Here is an 18,279-nt window from a genome sequence, read left to right as displayed (position 1 = left end):
TTCTGATTTCCACTCCTATAGAGAACATTTTAAGACAAGTTTGAAAGATGTACTCAAATTGTGAATTAAGAGTCACATTTAGGGTCTTTGGTGGCGCCCCCTGGTTGCTGTGCAGAATTGCAGAACTTAAGAATTGCCTTTTTGGGGTCTCCTATCATAGATGCATATATTCCAGGCCTCAAACCTTTTGTACTCGAGATGTGAAACAAATGTTTCTGGCCTCCCGCACTAAAAGGTTTGAATGTTGTGTTGCCAATGGCTGAGGTATGCATTATACCGAGTGCCCTTTAGTTAAAAATGATTTGTGTGCCAAAATATTTCCTTTTGTATTTGCGAAAGATAATCAAAGATTGATTATTTCAAATTTTGATTTTGCATATCTAAAACTTATTGCTCAAACCAAAAACTGTTTTGTTTATCTGTAATTTCCATTCACACACTCATAAAGGGACCACTTTCTTTATTTTGCATTGCAAACCACATGTAGTCATTTTTTTAAAAAGTGAAAGCCCATTTTAAGTGAAAAGCCCAACCCTAACAGGGCCACTGCCATATTAATGGATATTGCACCTTTAATATTGGTGCTGTTGGCATCTTACGTTACTTATTCTTACAATTTAATTTTTTTTTAGCAGTTTCAAGTTTTCTACTTTTTATTTTTTCTACAAAACATGTTTTTAATAATCGAAGTTGGCCAAAAAAAAAATGGGGGGGGGGGGGCATGCAAGTAGCTGGCCTTGCCTAGGGCGCAAAATAGTCTGGCGCCGGCCCTGGGTACTAGTACAAGTCGGTAATAACATCGCGTTTGTGCCCCTGTTTTGGTTCCGCGAGGCACCCGTCCCGGGAATGCTCACGCTGGACGTTTTTATACAACACGGTAAGAAAATCGCGTTTTGCGTTTGCGCCGATGTTTTGGTTACACGAGGTACCCGTCTCGCATTGCGACCTTCCGGGCTCGTGCGGCGACATGGCGGCGGCGGGCCCTGGGTAAGCGGAGGCCGCAGATTTTTGCAGCATGCTTCAGTGACGTTTCGCCCACAATGGCCATTGCTTCGGCCCGTCGAACCGCCCGGCATTCCGCTTCGGCGCAACGTTCGGTGCCGATGCAAAGGCGCGACGTTCCCGGTCCAGCCCTCCGATGTGTCGGCCCCACTAACCGTGTGCTCCGTTCTGGACGATCCAAACGTGAAACGATGGGCGGTTTCCGTTTCTGTTGCGAAATTGTGCTCCGAGCGATGGGGGACGCGAGTTTTCCTTACAAACTACAAGGCTCGTCCTCGGGGGTTCCGTACTGCTCTCGCGTTGGGGATTACGTATGCTCCTTTGCTTCTGTGTTTTGATATGAAAGGTCACGCATTTGTTTTGCTAAAGGTGAAGAATGGTCGTACGGAAGACCACCCACCTATGAATGTGTTCAGGGGTTCTTATTGCCTTTTGAGTTTCGCCCGCGGGGTTGCACCTGGAGCAGTGCCAATCGCGTTCTTTCCAAATTAACCAATCGGTGGTTGTTTCTATGCACCTTGAATCGTTTTACCTTGTATCGCATCCAATGTAAGCATTTTGTGTAGGTCTATACATCAACACATATATATATATATATTACATGTTGTGCAAGTATGAAATTGTAGACGGGCTCTAATTTTGCACGAAGGACCTCGTGCATCTTTGACCTTTGACCCCGATTTGTGCAGAGAGGAGTGCATCATTATCCACGAGGTGTACGAGGGCGACGCCGCCAACGAGCGGTTCGAGCTCGAGCTGGAGCGTGCGCTCGAGGCGCAGTACCGCTACATCGTGGTGGAGCCGGCGCGGATCGGGGACGAGACCGCACGCTGGATCGCCGTCGGAAACTGTCTGCACAAGAGCGCGGTGCTTGCGGGCGCGAGCTGCCTGCTCATCCCCTTCCTCGTCCCGTCCAGATACGTCTGCGGCCTTTCCCTGCCTCTGGGCGTCGTGTCGGCCGCCTGCGCGGCGCTCTACGCGGTTTCGTGGCAGTACGACCCGTGCTGCAAGTACCAGGTGGAGGGCGACGCCGAGGTGCTGGCGCGGCTGCCGTTGCACACGCTGCGTGCTCCGGCGCCCGTCGTCCTCTGCCGGCGCGACGACACGCTGCGCAAGCGGCTGCACAACACTCTAGCCATCGCCGCTGCGCTCTACTGTCTCCGTAAGGCGTACGAGATGTACGCACCTTGACCGGGGTCCGATGTCGGTGCTGAGATGAATCCTTCATGAAGCTCTCGTGATGCCTGGCTACAAGACTTTTAGCTGGCTGGGTTGGATTTGGGTTTTACCGGTAAATGTTTCTTTTTGTTGTTGTTTTTCTTTTTGTCTTGTACACATTTTTTGTTGCTGCAGGTCCACCACAAAATTTGCTCAAAATATTTTGCGAGACAGGATGTTTGGCTTACAAATTAAAAAGATAAAGGTTGTCGGCCTTGTCCATTCGTATCGAAGCTGCACACACTTGTCCATTTATCGAATCGTTTCCCTTCCTTTGAGATCATACTTTTGCTCATTCTTCCAGCCATTTGATGTCCTTGCTACATCCAGCCAATAACCTATTCCACAATCATGCTGCTCTGGAAATGTTTGGTAATGAGATTTCGTAGCATGGGAATGATTTGGAACAGCAGTAGGTGCGTTGATAATCTGGTAAAGATTGCAGTGAGTTAACTTCCACCTTATTTTGAGGGAGAAAAGAAATTGGTATTACTTACATTATTCCTACTTTGGTTTGGTTTTTATAATTATCAATAATTCTGGTTAGGGCTGACAGGATGGCCGAGGGGTACGCCCCCTCACCTATAAGCTCTCTAGATTAGGTTCGAATCCCGACCCAGCTTTAAACCGTCATCCTGGTGCTCCTCAAGCAAGGTGATTCGTCAATGTGTGTGCCATCCCTCGGATGGACGTTAAACGGGTATCTTGTCTGCCGGCTTTAGTTGGTGAACGCCGGAGATTCCACGGTACCCTTCGCGAAGAGTAGCCGAGCTATCGCTAGCATCCTTGCCAAATTACAAATTCCTGCCCTAAATACTTAGTTGAGCGTCAGGCCTGGCCAGCCGGTTCATGGATGATTTGGGCCAAAAGCTTACCCCGGCGAATCCCACAATAATAATTGTGGCTGTTGAAGAAGATTACTTATTGTGGTTACATTTGGAATGCCATGAATATAAAAATGCTAAATTAGGAGCCGCTCATCATTTTTGATATGATCCTACAAATGTCTTCATACTCTTTCATCTTCATTCTTTCCTCCACCCCAACCTCTCTTCGATTCTCCATCTCTTCTCGATTCACAACACATTTCCCCTCCCTTTTTGATACTCGTGTAGATAGCTTCTTAGCTCGCCTGAGAGTGTGGAGGTTTGAGCAGGTTTTGGGAAACATCATCCCAGTTTTACATGCAATCATTTTGCGATTTACCTGCATCTTTCTTTCCTCCTCCAACCATTCACAACTACTCTATCGCTTAATCGGCAACAAGCGCTTGGTCAATTCCTCCAGCATGGTCCAGAAAAAACTACAGCAATCTGGTGTATATGGTACATAGGTGTGAAATTGTGCCTGTGCATTCTGGTAAAATATAAGGACTGTGAAATTTAGTGAACATGAGTCAGCCAGCTGATTCAATTTGTTCTGTATTTCTTTAATCTCGTGCTCGAGCTATGACTGTGGCCGGACTGACTTCCACGGCCTCGGCATGCTCTTGCAGTGGAACAGTATTGTAATAAACTTGGGGAAACGTTTGAATGTATCCCAGCCTCAGGTTGCACACTGATCAAGTCTGTGGACTGTTTGTGTTAATGGAAAATTATGTTCTTTTTTTTATAGTCTGAGGCTCATGGAGGCATTCACCTTTTTGTACGCAGAGTCGAGGCTCGTGGAAGAGCTAGAACACTGAACGGATCAGGACGCAACAGAACAAAAGGAACAGCAGTGAGAGGGGTGGAACTACCAACAGCAGGGTTGAAGGACAAAATAGAGGGAGACTTGGACAAATAATGGGTGTAAGGGGGAATGAGGGGAAGGGGAGGATACATGGGGTGGACAAAATGGACACAGAAGCAAACTACACTCACCATTTCTAACTTGGTCATAAATGAGCTGGTTTTTGCTCAGTCAGATGTTTAGTAAATCAGTCAGTTCAAAAATGAATCAGTTATATGTAGAGTTAGGATATAATGAGGGTCTGCCTTAGTATTGAACTTATTTGCAGGTAAAATTTAGAAGTTAAAATTTTTCAAACTGTCACCCTCTAATTGTACTATAAATTTGCAATTGGTCACTGACACAAATTTTTCTTACCGACTGTAGACATCAAAAAGCTACATATATTGAAACAAGAGCAATGCAACTGTGTCGCCAATATGCCTCCGCATAGTCCCTACCCGTGACAACAAGTATATGCCCTCAGTCACGCTCCTAAAAATATACAAGTATGATTTAAATCACTTCAGCTGTTTTCAAGTATCACATTTTTACCAGACGGGACAGGTTTCATATTGATCGGTGAAGCTGTTTTGGTGAAGGGATTTTTTTTTTTATGTCAGCTGATATGGCTGCCAAACCACATGACATATGACATCAAAAATGTAAATTCTGCATATATATCGGGAGGGGATCACGTTTGTGAAGTTTCGTGCTGATCCGATAAGGTTAGTTTTTCTATCCAAGATGGCTTCCAAACCACGTGACCTATGATGTCATAAATTTAATATGTCAATACAAATGGGTCATTGGTCAAGTGCATGCAATTTCAGATTTTTAGAATAAGGCATTCAATTAAAACATTTATGGCTGGTATACCACATCACTGATGTCATCATTATCATGCTTTTGTTCCCCATTGAGAGTACTTGACAATGTGCCAAGATTCAAATTTTTCCATTCAGCGGTTTCCGAGAAATATTTTTTAATTATTTGAGTTTAATCCAATATGCTGCCATTCCACATGACCGATAACATCACAATTATCATAAAACATTCTACATGGGTGTCGATCCATGGAAATCTCCACGCATGGCTTGCGGACTTCCTCTCTGGTCGTAGTCAACTTGTGGCCCTGAATGGATGTCTCTTGTCCCCCCTTCCTGTTCAGGCTGGAGTTCCCCAAGGCAGTGTTCTGGGCCCTGTGCTTTTTCTGGTCTTCATCAATGATCTCTCCGACTCTCTGGAAAATCCTCTCTATCTCTTTGCTGATGACTCCACTCTTTTCTGCTCTATACCTCATCCCTCAGATTGGCAGTCTGCAGCCTCCTCATGCTCTGCAGACCTGGACAAAATCACCAACTCGTCAAACAAGTGGAACATGTCTTTCAATCCTGACAAATCTCACACTCTCACTTTGTCTCTCAGAAAAGACCGATTGGATAACCCTCCCATCTACTTTCTGAACAATCCTCTCCAAGAAGTTCTGTCACTAAAGCTTTTGGGTCTCACTATCTGCCATGATCTTTCCAGCGAAAACCACATTTCCAAGCTAGCCTCCAAAGCCAGTCGCCGACTGGGCATCCAACGTCATTCCTTGGCGAAGTCCTTCCTTGGCACACTTGAGCTCCTCACCACATACAAGGCTTTCATCCGCAGGTCAATGGAATACTGTTCTCCCCTCTGGGTTGGTGCTCCTCCCTCGCACCTAGCTCAGCTTAACGCTGTTGAAACCAAAGCTTTCAGAATCATTGGAATTTCCTGCTATTAAGCTGATTGTGAGGGCCTTTCACTCACTCACCACAGGCAGGTTGGTGGTCTTTCTGTCTTCTATCGACTCCTTTCCGGCTTAGCTCCCCCAGCTCTGTCTGTACTCTGTCCCCCAAATACTCCTGCAGGTCACACAAGATCTGCCAGCAACCCTCTCCTGGTGAAACTACCAAAATCAAGACTCGCTGCTCATCTTCACTCTTTCATTCCTCTTTTCTCCCGCCTCTCGAACAAACTCCCTCACTCTCTTCAATCCCACTCCTCCCTCCAGGTCTTTAAAACAGCTATTCACTACCATCTCTTATCTGCCCCCATCCAAAGCCTAGATCTTTTCTACCCCCGTTAATTCACCCCAGATACACTTTTTTGAAATACCGACTTCTTTCCTGGAAGTCCTCGCAGTGTCCATGTGTTTTATACCTCTCTCATCCCCGCCCCCACCCCCCTTCCCATGCCTCCTCCCCCAATGCCCTCTCCCTCCCACAGATCTCTCGATGTCCCTGTTCTCTACTGTTGTACTTGTGTGCTTTCCTCTCTCCCCATCTTGTCTCCCGCTCCCTTTATTATACGTTTTATGTGTCAGTTTTTTTTTGTGATTAATGGTAGCGCTTACACGAGCCTCGATCTTGTATACAAAAAAAAGAAAAGAATCCTACCCTCAGTTTCGTCTCAATCGGACATGTGGTTGCTGAGAAAAACGAGGTTTAGCCCGTACGGACGGACAGAACCAAAAAACATAATGCCTCTGGCCACCTTCGAGGGCAGAGGCATCAAAACAGTTACAAATGGAGCACCACACCACCATTAAAGCATTTAAATGACATCAGATGTGGCAATAAGTGTGAACTCTAACTCCCGGCATGCTGACTTGATGACAGAAGACGCTATTTGTATTATTGCCAACGCCATCCCTACTCTGTTTAGAATCCCGTGCAAGCACGGACAACTTGCTAGTTTTGTTCCAATGTACAAAGAAAAAAATCACACCATTTTAGACCTCCATCCAATTGAAACTCCACCCATTTTGGACCATATTTAGAGGTTGCTCGATGAAGTTGAAGTTCTGGACTCCGGTGGCCTGGTGTGTGGTTAGTTACTTTTGTATTTAATCTATGCTGCTATGTCATTTCGTGAAAATCGAATATAGATTATTTTGCAACCCTGCAAGCTAAGTACAATAGTGTGGTTAAGCAATTGGTTCACACTATCTGTCTGTCTGTCTGTCTGTCTGTCTGTATGCAGATGTGATTGTATTGTTTTTTTTTTGTATTCCAATTGAATTATATACTTGAACACGAGAACCTGAATTGCGTGGTTGGCACTTCCACAAACCTCCAGTTTAGCCGTACTTACTGAACTTGGACAAAATAATTGTACCATTCTACACCATCTCGCCCAATCTAATTTGCCGCTTGCGCTCTGTGTTGGGGCGTATTGAGATTCAGACAAAATCCGTGGCTCGTAGGAAATATAGATCGTGCTCGGAAATGCAAATAATTGAAAGGACATTTCTCTTGTTCTTTTTTTCAAGGTGTAAGGTGTTTTATGAATCCTCTAGTTGCCAATGTACTTTATTTCTATCTATTGAGGTTACTCATAAAAAAACAAACAAACATAGTTGGCATTTTTGGACACCATTTTCCGGGTGGCCACCATCTTCAACATTTGATGTTTGAATGATACGTTTTGATTACAGCTCGGTCATTATTGTCCCCCGTCGCACTGCGGAGCGAAAGGGGACTCTGGTTTTCCCCTCTGTCCGTGTGTCAGTCCTTCCGTCCGTGCGTGTGGGTGTGCGTGCGTAAGCGAAGGACCGCATTCGAATTTGGTGTGTGGGTGCAACCCACGTCAAAATCCAAGATGGCCGCCGCCATGTATGTCTGAACCATGTGAGATGAATATCTTGAAAAATAAGCGAAGTACCAACTTCTAATTGGGTGTGTGGGTGTATCTAGGCATAAGGAAGAACGCCATTGAAAATTGGGTCGCCACGTCAAAATCCAAGATGGCCGCCACCATATATATGTCTGAACCTTGTGAGCGAAATATCTCGAAAAATAAGCGAAGTGCCAACTTCTAATCTGGTGTGTGGGTGTATCTAGGCACAAGGAAGAACGCTGTTTCAAATTGGGTCGCCACGTCAAAATCCAAGATGGTCGCCGCCATGTATGTCTGAACCTTGTGAGATGAATATCTTGAAAAATAAGCGAAGTACCAACTTCTAATTTGGTGTGGGTGTATCTTGGCATAAGGAAGAACGCTATTGAAAATTGGGTCGCCACGTTAAAATCCAAGATGGCCGCCACCATATATATATGTCTGAACCTTGTGAGCGAAATATCTTGAAAAATAAGCGAAGTGCCAACTTCTAATCTGGTGTGTGGGTGTATCTAGGCACAAGCAAGAACGCTGTTTAAAATTGGGTCGCCACGTCAAAATCCAAGATGGCCGCCGCCATGTATGTCTGAACCTTGTGAGATGAATATCTTGAAAAATAAGCGAAGTACCAACTTCTAATTTGGTGTGTGGGTGTATCTCGGCATCAGGAAGAACGCTATTGAAAATTGGGTCGCCACGACAAAATCCAAGATGGCCGCCACCATATATATGTCTGAACCTTGTGAGCGAAATATCTCGAAAAATAAGCGAAGTACCAACTTCTAATCTGGTATGTGGATGTATCTAGGTACAAGGAAGAACGCTGTTTAAAATTGGGTCGCCACGTCAAAATCCAAGATGGCCGCCGCTATGTATGTCTGAACCTTGTGAGATGAATATCTTGAAAAATAAGCGAAGTACCAACTTCTAATTTGGTGTGTGGGTGTATCTCGGCATAAGGAAGAACGCTATTGAAAATTGGGTCGCCACGTCAAAATACAAGATGGCCGCCACGATATATATGTCTGAACCTTGTGAGCGAAATATCTTGAAAAATAAGCGAAGTACCAACTTCTAATCTGGTGTGTGGGTGTATCTAGGCACAAGGAAGAATGCTGTTTAAAATTGGGTCGCCACGTCAAAATCCAAGATGGCCACCGCCATGTATGTCTGAACCTTGTGGACGGAATATCTTGAAAAATAAGCGAAGTACCAACTTCTAATCTGGTGTGTGGGTGTATCTAGGCATAAGGAAGAACGCTATAGAAAATTGGGTCGCCACGTAAAAATCCAACATGGCCGCCTCCATGTATGTCTGAACCTTGTGAGTGAAATATCATATCATAGCATGTTTTCTGCGTCTTCCACTTTGTCAACTCACATCACTTCCCCGACGGGGGACTGAGGCGTAACGCTTGTAGTATCTGGATGCTTTGCAGAACATGAACAGTGTGCTCCAAAATGCCTTGGTAATCACCTGATTTAATGATGCCATGCACACATTCAAGGCACCCTGTGCCAGAGGCAGCACAGCAACCCAAATACATCACTGAACCTTCTCCATATTTGACTGTAGGGAAGGTGTTCTTTTCTTTGAAGGCTTCATTTTGTTTTCTGTAAACATAGAACTGATGTGCTTCACCAAAAAGCTCTAATTTGGTCTCATCTGTCCATAGGACATTCTCCCAAAAGGAATTTGGCTTCTTCAGGTGTGTTGGCAAACTCCAGTTGGGCTTTCTTATGTATCTTTCTCAACAGTGCCATAGAACCATAGAAACCATAGAACCCCCTTTCTTTGAGTTGGCGATGGATGGTGCGAGTTGAAACTGTCGTACCTTGTGTTTGAAGGTCGGCTTGAATCTGTTTGGCAGTTCATCAAGGTGCTTTCTCCACCATTCGAACAATCCTTCGCTGCAATCTTCGATGAAGTTTTCTCTTGCGGCCACGTCCAGAGAGGTTGGCTACAGTGCCATGGGCCTTAAACTTCCTGATAACATTGCATACGGTGGACACAGACACATCAAGGTCTCTGGAGATGGAGTTGCAGCCTTGAGATTGTCCATTCTTCGCTACAATTTTGCGTCTGACCTCCTCAGACAATTCTCTGGTTTTCTTTCTTTTCTCCATGCTCATTGCAGTACGCACAGTGACACAAAACAGCAGAATGACTCCTTTTCTCGATTCAAACTGGTTGAACGAGTGATTTTTATATTGCAGGTACCTGCAACTCACCATAGGTGAGTTTAATTCCAAAGTAAAGGAGAATCCGCCTGCTTGAAATCTAATTATTTCCAACGACTTCTAAAAAGTGCCTATAATATTGTCCAGGCCATTTTAGGATTTTTGAGTTGACTAAGCTAATATTTTGTAGTTTTTTTCAGCTTTTTTTGTTTTGTTCCACTGCAAATCAAACAAATACATATGTGGATACCAAAATATGTTTTAATTTCAACAATTTTCGGGAAGAAATGGTGCATTATTTGAAAAAAGTGCCAAGGGTGGCAATATTTTTGGCCACGACTGTATATATGAAATATGTACTATTTTGAAGGTTTGCACGGCAAAATTCAATAATGACCGAAATATGGCTTTCAACAAGTTTTTAAAAAATGAAATGTGAGTTTTTGCATCGGCATAAAAATGTTTGGGGAATGGACATGTCTAATATAATTAGTTTAAACATAGGGGCAATACACCTGGCGCTCACCTGGTGGAATAAACAGTATACTGCACAGACCAAAGGTATTTTAAACCAATTTCAATGGTTGCTAGAGGATGGAAGCATGTAGAATCATACTAACATAATCATAAGACTTTAAACAAACAAACAAAAAAATACCTATTTTTGGGGGAAACCCCCCTTCCACCCACCTCCAACCCTGTATACCTCCTCAGACCCAAATTTTTCTAATGCCGTGAACGAACATTGATACATTACGAGTGATGAAGGTTGTAAGGGTTAATCGAAAATGTGTGTGTAGTTTCTGAGAAGAAAGAAAATACCTATTTTGGGGGGGGAAACCCCCCCCCCCTAGACGCCCAAATGGGCAGATTTTTTTTTTAATGCCATGAACAAAGTTTGGTACTGCATGGGTGGTGAAGGTTGTGGTGAAGTTTCATCGAATTAGTGTGTGTAGTTTCAGAGGAAAGAGCAAATTCCTATTTTGGGGGGTCAAACCTGCATCAAACCTGCAATTATGGTCATTCTACTCTGGACATGTTGCTTCTGCTGTCTCAACAATGGATGGAGGTCCTCAATGCCAAACAGGAAATCAGAGCTGTCTCACTTGACATATCACGTGCCATCGATACGGTCTGGCACCCAGCTCTGCTCACCAAACTCTCCTCCTATGGTATCCATGGAAACCTCCACTCATGGCTTGCAGACTTCCTCTCTGGTCGAAGGCAACGTGTGGCCCTGAATGGATTTCTCTCATCTCCCCTTCCTGTTCTGGCTGGAGTTCCCCAAGGTAGTGTTCTGGGCCCTGTGCTATTTCTGGTCTTCATCAATGATCTCTCCGACTCTCTGGAAAATCCTCTCTATCTCTTTGCTGATGACTCCACTATCTGCCACTCCATTCCTCATCCCTCAGTTCGGCAGTCTGCAGCCTCCTCACTCTCTGCAGACCTGGAAAAAATCACAGACTGGTCAAACAAGTGGAACATGTCTTTCAATCCTGACAAATCTCACACTCTTGCAATGTCTCTCCGAAAGGACCGACTGGAAAACCCTCCCATCTACTTTCTCAACAATCCTCTCCAAGAAGTTCTGTCACTCAAGCTTTTGTGTCTCACTATCTGCCATGATCTTTCTTGGGAAAACCACATTTCCAAGATGGCCTCCAAAGCCAGTCGCCGACTGGGCATCCTCCGTCGTGCGAAGTCCTTCCTTGGCACACCTGAGCTCCTCACCACATACAAGGCTTTCATCCGCAGCTCAATGGAATACTGTTCCCCCCTCTGGGCTGGTGCTCCTGCCTCACACCTATCTCGGCTTCACGCTGTTGAAACCAAAGCTTTCAGAATCATTGGAATCTCCTGCGATGAAGTTAACTCTGAGGGCCTTTCACTCACTCACCGTAGGCAGGTTCGTGGTCTTTCTGTCTTCTACCGACTCCTCTCCGGCCTTGCTCCCCCAGCTCTCTCTGTGCTCTGTCCCCCAAATATTCCTCCAGGTCACACAAGATCTGCCAGCAACCCTCTTATGGTTAAACTGCCAAAATCTAGGCTCTCTGCTCACCTTCACTCTTTCATTCCCCTTTTCTCCCGCCTCTGGAACAAACTCCCTCACTCTCTTCAATCCCACTCCTCCCTCCAGGTCTTTAAAACAGCTTATCACCACCATCTCTTATCTTTCCCCATCCAAAACCTTGATCTTTTCTACCCCTGCTAATTTCACCCCAGATCCACTTTTTTGAAATTCCAACTCGTTTCCTGGAAGTCCTTGCAGTGTTCATATGTTTTATACCTCTCCCACCTCCCCCAAAGCCCTCCCCCTCCCACATTTCTCCCAATGTCCCTGCTCTCAAATGTTGTGTTTGTGTCCTTCCCCCTCTCTCCCCATCTTGTCTGCCGCTCCCCTTATTTTTTGTGTTTTGTGTGTCGGTTTGACGTTTTGTGTGATTAATGTTAGCTCTTTCACGAGCCTCGATCTTGTATACAAAAACAAACAAAAAAAAAAATCCACTTTGACCCCCGTAAACCCTCTTAGACTCAGATTTTTTTTTTTATGCCGTGAACAAACTTTAGTCACAACACAACAAATATAATTTGTGCCAAATTTGGTCACAATCCCTTCAGCGGTTTCGGAGAAGAAGTTGCAAGTGTTTACGCACGGACTGCCGGACTACGCGCCATCCGACGCGCCATCGCATAATCTCCCCTGAAATTTGTTCCAGGTGAGCTAATCACTGGTCAACAGCCAAATTGGTTCTGACTTATTTTCAACTGTTTCTAACTAATTTGGTGCCCACGAATCCGAATCTGACCTTAAAATTTCACTATCACGTAACCTTGACGTAGTACATCATAAGTGTGGAAAAAATCTTTAGAGCATGCGAATTCCTTGATCAAGTCTCAATAAGTCTATTTATTATCACAAAAAATAATATGAACTTAGTTATGAACTCAGTAATATGAACTTAAATAAGTTTTTATTTACATCACATAAAAAATGTAAATCTCCAAAAATAATATGAACTTTAAGTTTTTATTTACATCACATATAAAATTGTAAATCTCCAACAATAATATAGACTTTAAGTTTTTATTTACATCACATATAAAAATGTAAATCTCCAACAATAATATGAACTTTAAGTTTTTATTTACATCACATATAAAAATGTAAATTTCCAACAATAATATGAACTTTAAGTTTTTATTTACATCTCGTCAAAAGTGCTTCTGAACTTTACTTTTGCATTTGTAGGAGCAATCACTTTCACGCTGTAAAGTCCAACAGTAGTCGCCCATCATGTTTGGATTGAATCGGCCTTGATATCGAGTCTCCATGATGGCAATTTCCTGGTGAAACCTTTCTCCATGTTCATCACTGACATCGCCAAGATTTTGTGGAAAGAAGTCCAGATGAGAATGGAAGAAATGTATCTTGAGTGACATTCGAGCACCCAGCGCCTGGTAACTCTTCAACATCTTGTCCACAACAACAACAACAACAACAACATGCATTTTAAGGCCATTTTCCCTGCTAGAGCGGGGGTTAGCCTTGCGGTCCCCATGACAATCTTCTCCATTTTGCCCTATTTTCTGCATCTCTCCTTGTTAACCCCCTTGCCCGCATTTCTTCTTCCACCATCTTTAGCCAAGTCTTTCTCGGTCTTCCCCGTCCTCTACTTCCTTCTACATCAATTTCCATCACTCTTCTCAACCAGTCACTTTCATCCTTCCTCAACACATGACCAAACCATCTCAGCCTGTTCCTCTTCACAGCATCAATCACAGGCAATATTCCCATCATCTTTCGCAATTCATCATTTGTCTTCCTCTCTCTCAACGATACTCCGCACATCCATCGAACCATTCGCATTTCCACCCTTTCCAGCCTTCGTTGCTGCTCTACGTTCATTACCCATGTCTCGCTCCCATAAATCATAACACTTCTCACACATGCAGCATACACCTTTCCCTTCAGCTTCAGCGACACTCTCCTCCTCATCAGCACGCCACTCAGTTCCCGAAACTTCTTCCATGCACATCTCACTCGAGCAACCGTTGCCGAGTCTGATCCACCTTCTCCATTCAGCATGTCTCCGAGGTAGCAAAATGTTTTCACACCTTCCAGCTTCACGCCGTCTCCAAGATCCAACTCAACATTTCCTCCATCTGCAGCTCCCTCTGTGCACACCTTACATTTGAATGTAGCTGCCACACTGGTAAATGACCCTCTCAGACCACTACATTTTTGATGAACCCACTCAGCGCACATTGTACATTGAATGGAGTTCAATCCGACACCCTTCCTGCACACAGCACACGGCCACTTCCCAGTTCTTTCCACCTCACCACATGCTTTACCACTTGCCATCACCTTCGTCTTTCCGATATTCACCTTCAGACCTTTTGTCTCCATACATTCCTTCCACTTGTTCATCTTTTCCTTCAGTCCATCCATACTTTCCGCAATCAACACCAGATCATCTGCATACAACAACTCCCACGGTAAACCCTCCTTTACGTTCTGAGCCAGCACCTCCATCACAGCTACAAATAGTAGTGGACTTAGTACCGACCCCTGATGCACTCCCACCTTCACCTCAAACTCACCACTGTTCCCGTCCTTCGTCCTTACAGCTGTGCGCGCTCTTTTGTACATTGCCATCACGACTCTGATCAACCATTCCTCCACTCCTAACTTCCTCAATGCCCATGTCAATACTTTGCGTGGAACCCTATCGAATGCTTTCTCCAGATCAACAAACCCAAAAAACAACTTCTTCCTCTTCTCCATGTACTTCTCCTGCAACTGCCTCACAATGAAAAGCGCATCTGTCGTTCCTCTTCCTGGCATAAATCCAAACTGCATTTCGTCGATCTTCACTTTCTTCCTTATCCTCCTCTCCAACACCCTTTCCAATACCTTCATTCCATGCTCCAATAACTTTATCGCTGGGTACGAGCCACACTCCAGAGGGTCACCTTTCCCCTTGTATAGAGGGACGAGGGTACTCAGTTCCCAATCCACTGGAATGCGGCCTTCTTTCACCACCAGATTACAGATCTCTGTCATTCTCTTCACACCCCAACTTCCTGCTGCCTTCAACATATCTCCCACAACTCCCGTCGGCCCTCCCGCTTTTCCACTCTTCATTGCTGTTATCGCCTCCTCAACTTCCTTCTCAGTTATCTTCTCTGCCGGTCCTAAAACTGGGTTACTCTCTATGTTGCCATCCCATTCATTCTCTGTATTCAACAGCATTTCCATATATCTTTTCCATCTTCCTTTAATTCCATCTGGGTCGACAACGATTTGTCCCACTTCATCCTTCAAGCAACTCACCCCTATCACGTCACACCTCTCTTTCGCTATGTGCTTTGCAATCCTGAATACTGCTTTCTGACCCTCTTCTGAATCCAAGCGTTCTCCGAACATTTTCCTGCATGCCTCCTGCGCCTTTGCTACCTCTTTCTTTGCAGCCTTCCTGGCTGCCTTATAACTTTCATGCTCTGCTGTTTCTGCTCCCGTACCCTTTGCCTTCTGCCACTCCTTGAACTTCTTCCTCTTCTCGTCAATCCTCTTTCCAACTTCATCATCCCACCACCATGTTTCCGAGTGCCTCGGTGGTCCTTTTGTCCATCCACATACCTCACCAACGGCTCCCAACAGACGAGCTTTCATTGACATCCAACCACTTTCAAGCTCAACCACATCAGCCTCTACCCTACTCAGCCTCTCTTTTAATGCCTCCCTTACTGTCACCTCTTTCAACCTCCACACCTTCATCTTGTCACCACAAGCTGTTCATAATTTGGTGCTCGAAAATTTCCACGGTAATTGTTAGCAAGAGCCACAAAGCTATCCCAAGCAACGCTTTCCAGCTCAGATAGTCTCGTCACAAAGTCCTGATTAGTGAGTACAAGACAAATTTCAGCTGTGGCTGTTATTCCTATGGTATACTGGTTCTCAAAAACTGGATGTGCTCGTGAAAATTGGATATCATAATCGAAATCTACAGGTTCATGTTGGTTGGAATCACCTCAAAATATACTAGAACCATAAAACTTAAAAATTTTTGTTGACCAGTGTAATCATTACCCTTGCCAGAGGAGAGGGTATTGCATTTGAGTCCGTTTGTTTGTTTGTTTGTTACTTGGCAATTTTTTTTTTTTTTTTTTTTTTGCAAGTATGTTGATCACTGGTTTGTGTGTTTCTGTCCGCTCACTTATACTTGCCTACAGGTCACAATTTTAAACCGATCTTCACGAAACATTACCAAATGGTAGAGTTCGTGGTCCAACAAAATCCTATATATTTTTGGGGTCAAAAGGTAAGCATAGGCCAAAGGTCAACAACCATTTCAAATTTCTAAAATCCTCAATTTTAACCTGATTGACTTGAAATTTGAATAGGATTTTCATTTCAACTTACTGAATTTAACCACCAACTATTTTTGAGATCAGCATTGGCCAAAAGGTCAACATAGGCCAAAGGTCAACAACAAATTCAAATTTCTAAAATCCTCAATTTTCATCTGATTGACTTGAAATTTGAATAGGATTTCATATCAGCGAACTGAATTCAACCACCAACCATTTTTGAGATCAACATAGGCCAAAGGTCAACCACTTTTTTTGAATTTATAAAATCCACAATTTTTATCCGATTGACTTGAAATTTGAATAGGAATAACATATCGGCTAACTGAATTCAACCACCGACTATTTTTGAGATCAGCGTAGATGAAAAGGTCAACATAGGCCAAGGGTCAACCACTTTTTACAAATTTCTAAAAGCCTCAATTTTCATCCGATTGACTTGAAATTTGAAAAGGATTGTCATAGCGAACTGAATTCAACCACCAACTATTTTTGAGATCAGCATAGGCCAAAAGGTCAACATAGACCAAAGGTCAACCACTTTTTTTTTCGAATTTCTACAATCCTCAATTTTTATCCGATTGACTTGAAATTTGAATAGGTTATACATATCCGCCAACTGAATTCAACCACCAACTATTTTTGAGATCAGTGTAGGCCAAAAGGTCAACCACTTTTTCGAATGTCTAAAATCCTCAATTTTCATCCGATTGACCTGAAGTTTGAAAAGGATTTACATATGGGCTAACTGAATTCAACCACCAACTATTTTTAAGATCAGCATAGGCCAAAATGTCAACATAGGCCAAAGGTCAACATTTTCAAATTCCTAAAATCCTCAATTTTCATCCGATTGACTTGAAATTTGAAGATGATTTACATATCGGCAGACTGAGTTCAACCACCAACTATTTTTGAGATCAGCATAGGCCAAAGGTCAACAACAATTTCAAATTTCTAAAATCCTCAATTTTCATCCCATTGACTTGTAATTTGAATTGGATTTTCATATCACCTAACTGAATTCAACCACCAATTAATTGTGAGGTTAAAAGGATGCTCTGCTGAGTGCCATTCTGCTTTCTTTTATTTTGCCAAGTATCGCTCTATGAGTGATTTTTCATTTGTTTGTCTGTTTGTCCGCACAGAATAAATATGATTTTCTCTGCAACCGTTGGTCCGGTTGACAGGAAATTTTCACCATAATTGCAACTCCACCTGTATATTTTTTAAATGATAATTATGGCGTCATAGGTCACGTGGTTCGGCCGCCATCTTGGAAAAAACGAAAAACTTTGCACCTCTATATCTCCGAAAGTGCTGAATTGAAAAAATTGAGACGTGGCTCATTGTAAAGAACTCCATGGGGAATAAATATGTTAATGATGATGTCATAGGTGCCTCCATTATGACATAATTTGACAAGTACAAAACTTCATCCAATCAAGATGAAATTTCTTGATCATAATCTAGGAATAAATTAGTTTAGAAAAAATAATAATGATGACGTCATCGGTCACGTGGTTCGGCCGCCATATTTGTTTTAACACAAAAGCCTTAAAAACCGCTGAAAATACATCCTGGTGAGGGTTTGCAATCTCTGATTGCTCTTTTTGTTGTTTCTTTTACATATTTTTCAGATGCTGTTTTTAATATGGAAAAACGAGGTGAAACAGCATACAAGGAATTTGTAGAACAGAGACAAGTGGTCAAAAGCTGGGATAAAATAACAAAGTTGTAAATCCTTCACTGGAGTAAAAACACCAAAGTTGGAGCAGAGGAAGTTGTGATCAAAGCATCAAACCGATTCATGGCATGTTTGCTGGTGATAACTCGATCTTCCAGAGACGTTGATTTGAACGAAGTTATTGAAGAATACGAATTCTTGGCAATTAATCCCCTGTTGCTGACAGCTGATGGGAGTCTTCATCCAGGTAATGACAAAACACAACTTAGTCATCTACTTGAAGCACAAGTGGAGACAAATCTGAACACAAACTGCAGTGTCCCCTGAGCAGCCATTTTATTAAATCATAGATGATACATCTATACTCCTTGATGCAATGGCTGAGCGAAAGTTATCGGTACCCTAATTCATATTTAGTTTGATATCTACAATGTGAAATCTCTCAAAGAGAGCACAAG

The 18,279-nt window shown here is 43.4% G+C and overlaps 1 protein-coding gene across 1 annotated transcript; it reads left to right on the top strand.

Annotated features, from left to right (window-relative positions):
• Positions 1–920: 920 nt before the first annotated feature.
• TMEM11 (transmembrane protein 11) lies at positions 921–3,749 on the top strand. The gene is made up of 2 exons (XM_068116777.2): positions 921–987; positions 1,692–3,749. The coding sequence occupies exons 1-2, from the start codon at positions 968–970 to the stop codon at positions 2,191–2,193; spliced, it is 522 nt and encodes a 173-aa protein (XP_067972878.1). The 5' UTR covers positions 921–967; the 3' UTR covers positions 2,194–3,749.
• The last annotated feature ends 14,530 nt before the right edge of the window (positions 3,750–18,279 follow it).

Source organism: Myxine glutinosa, chromosome 1, assembly GCF_964187855.1.
Source record: "Myxine glutinosa chromosome 1, kmMyxGlut1.1, whole genome shotgun sequence".
Classification (NCBI taxonomy): Eukaryota; Metazoa; Chordata; class Myxini; order Myxiniformes; family Myxinidae; genus Myxine; species Myxine glutinosa.
Note: the sequence above shows the minus strand (reverse complement) of the source record. Positions and strands in the feature narration are given on the sequence as shown.

Bases quoted from the DNA above. Each gene is read 5' to 3' on its own strand.
- TMEM11 (XM_068116777.2), top strand. From the start codon at position 968: ATGGCGGCGGCGGGCCCTGG. The intron at 988-1,691 runs GTAAGCGGAGGC...CGATTTGTGCAG, and splicing joins ATGGCGGCGGCGGGCCCTGG to AGAGGAGTGCATCATTATCC.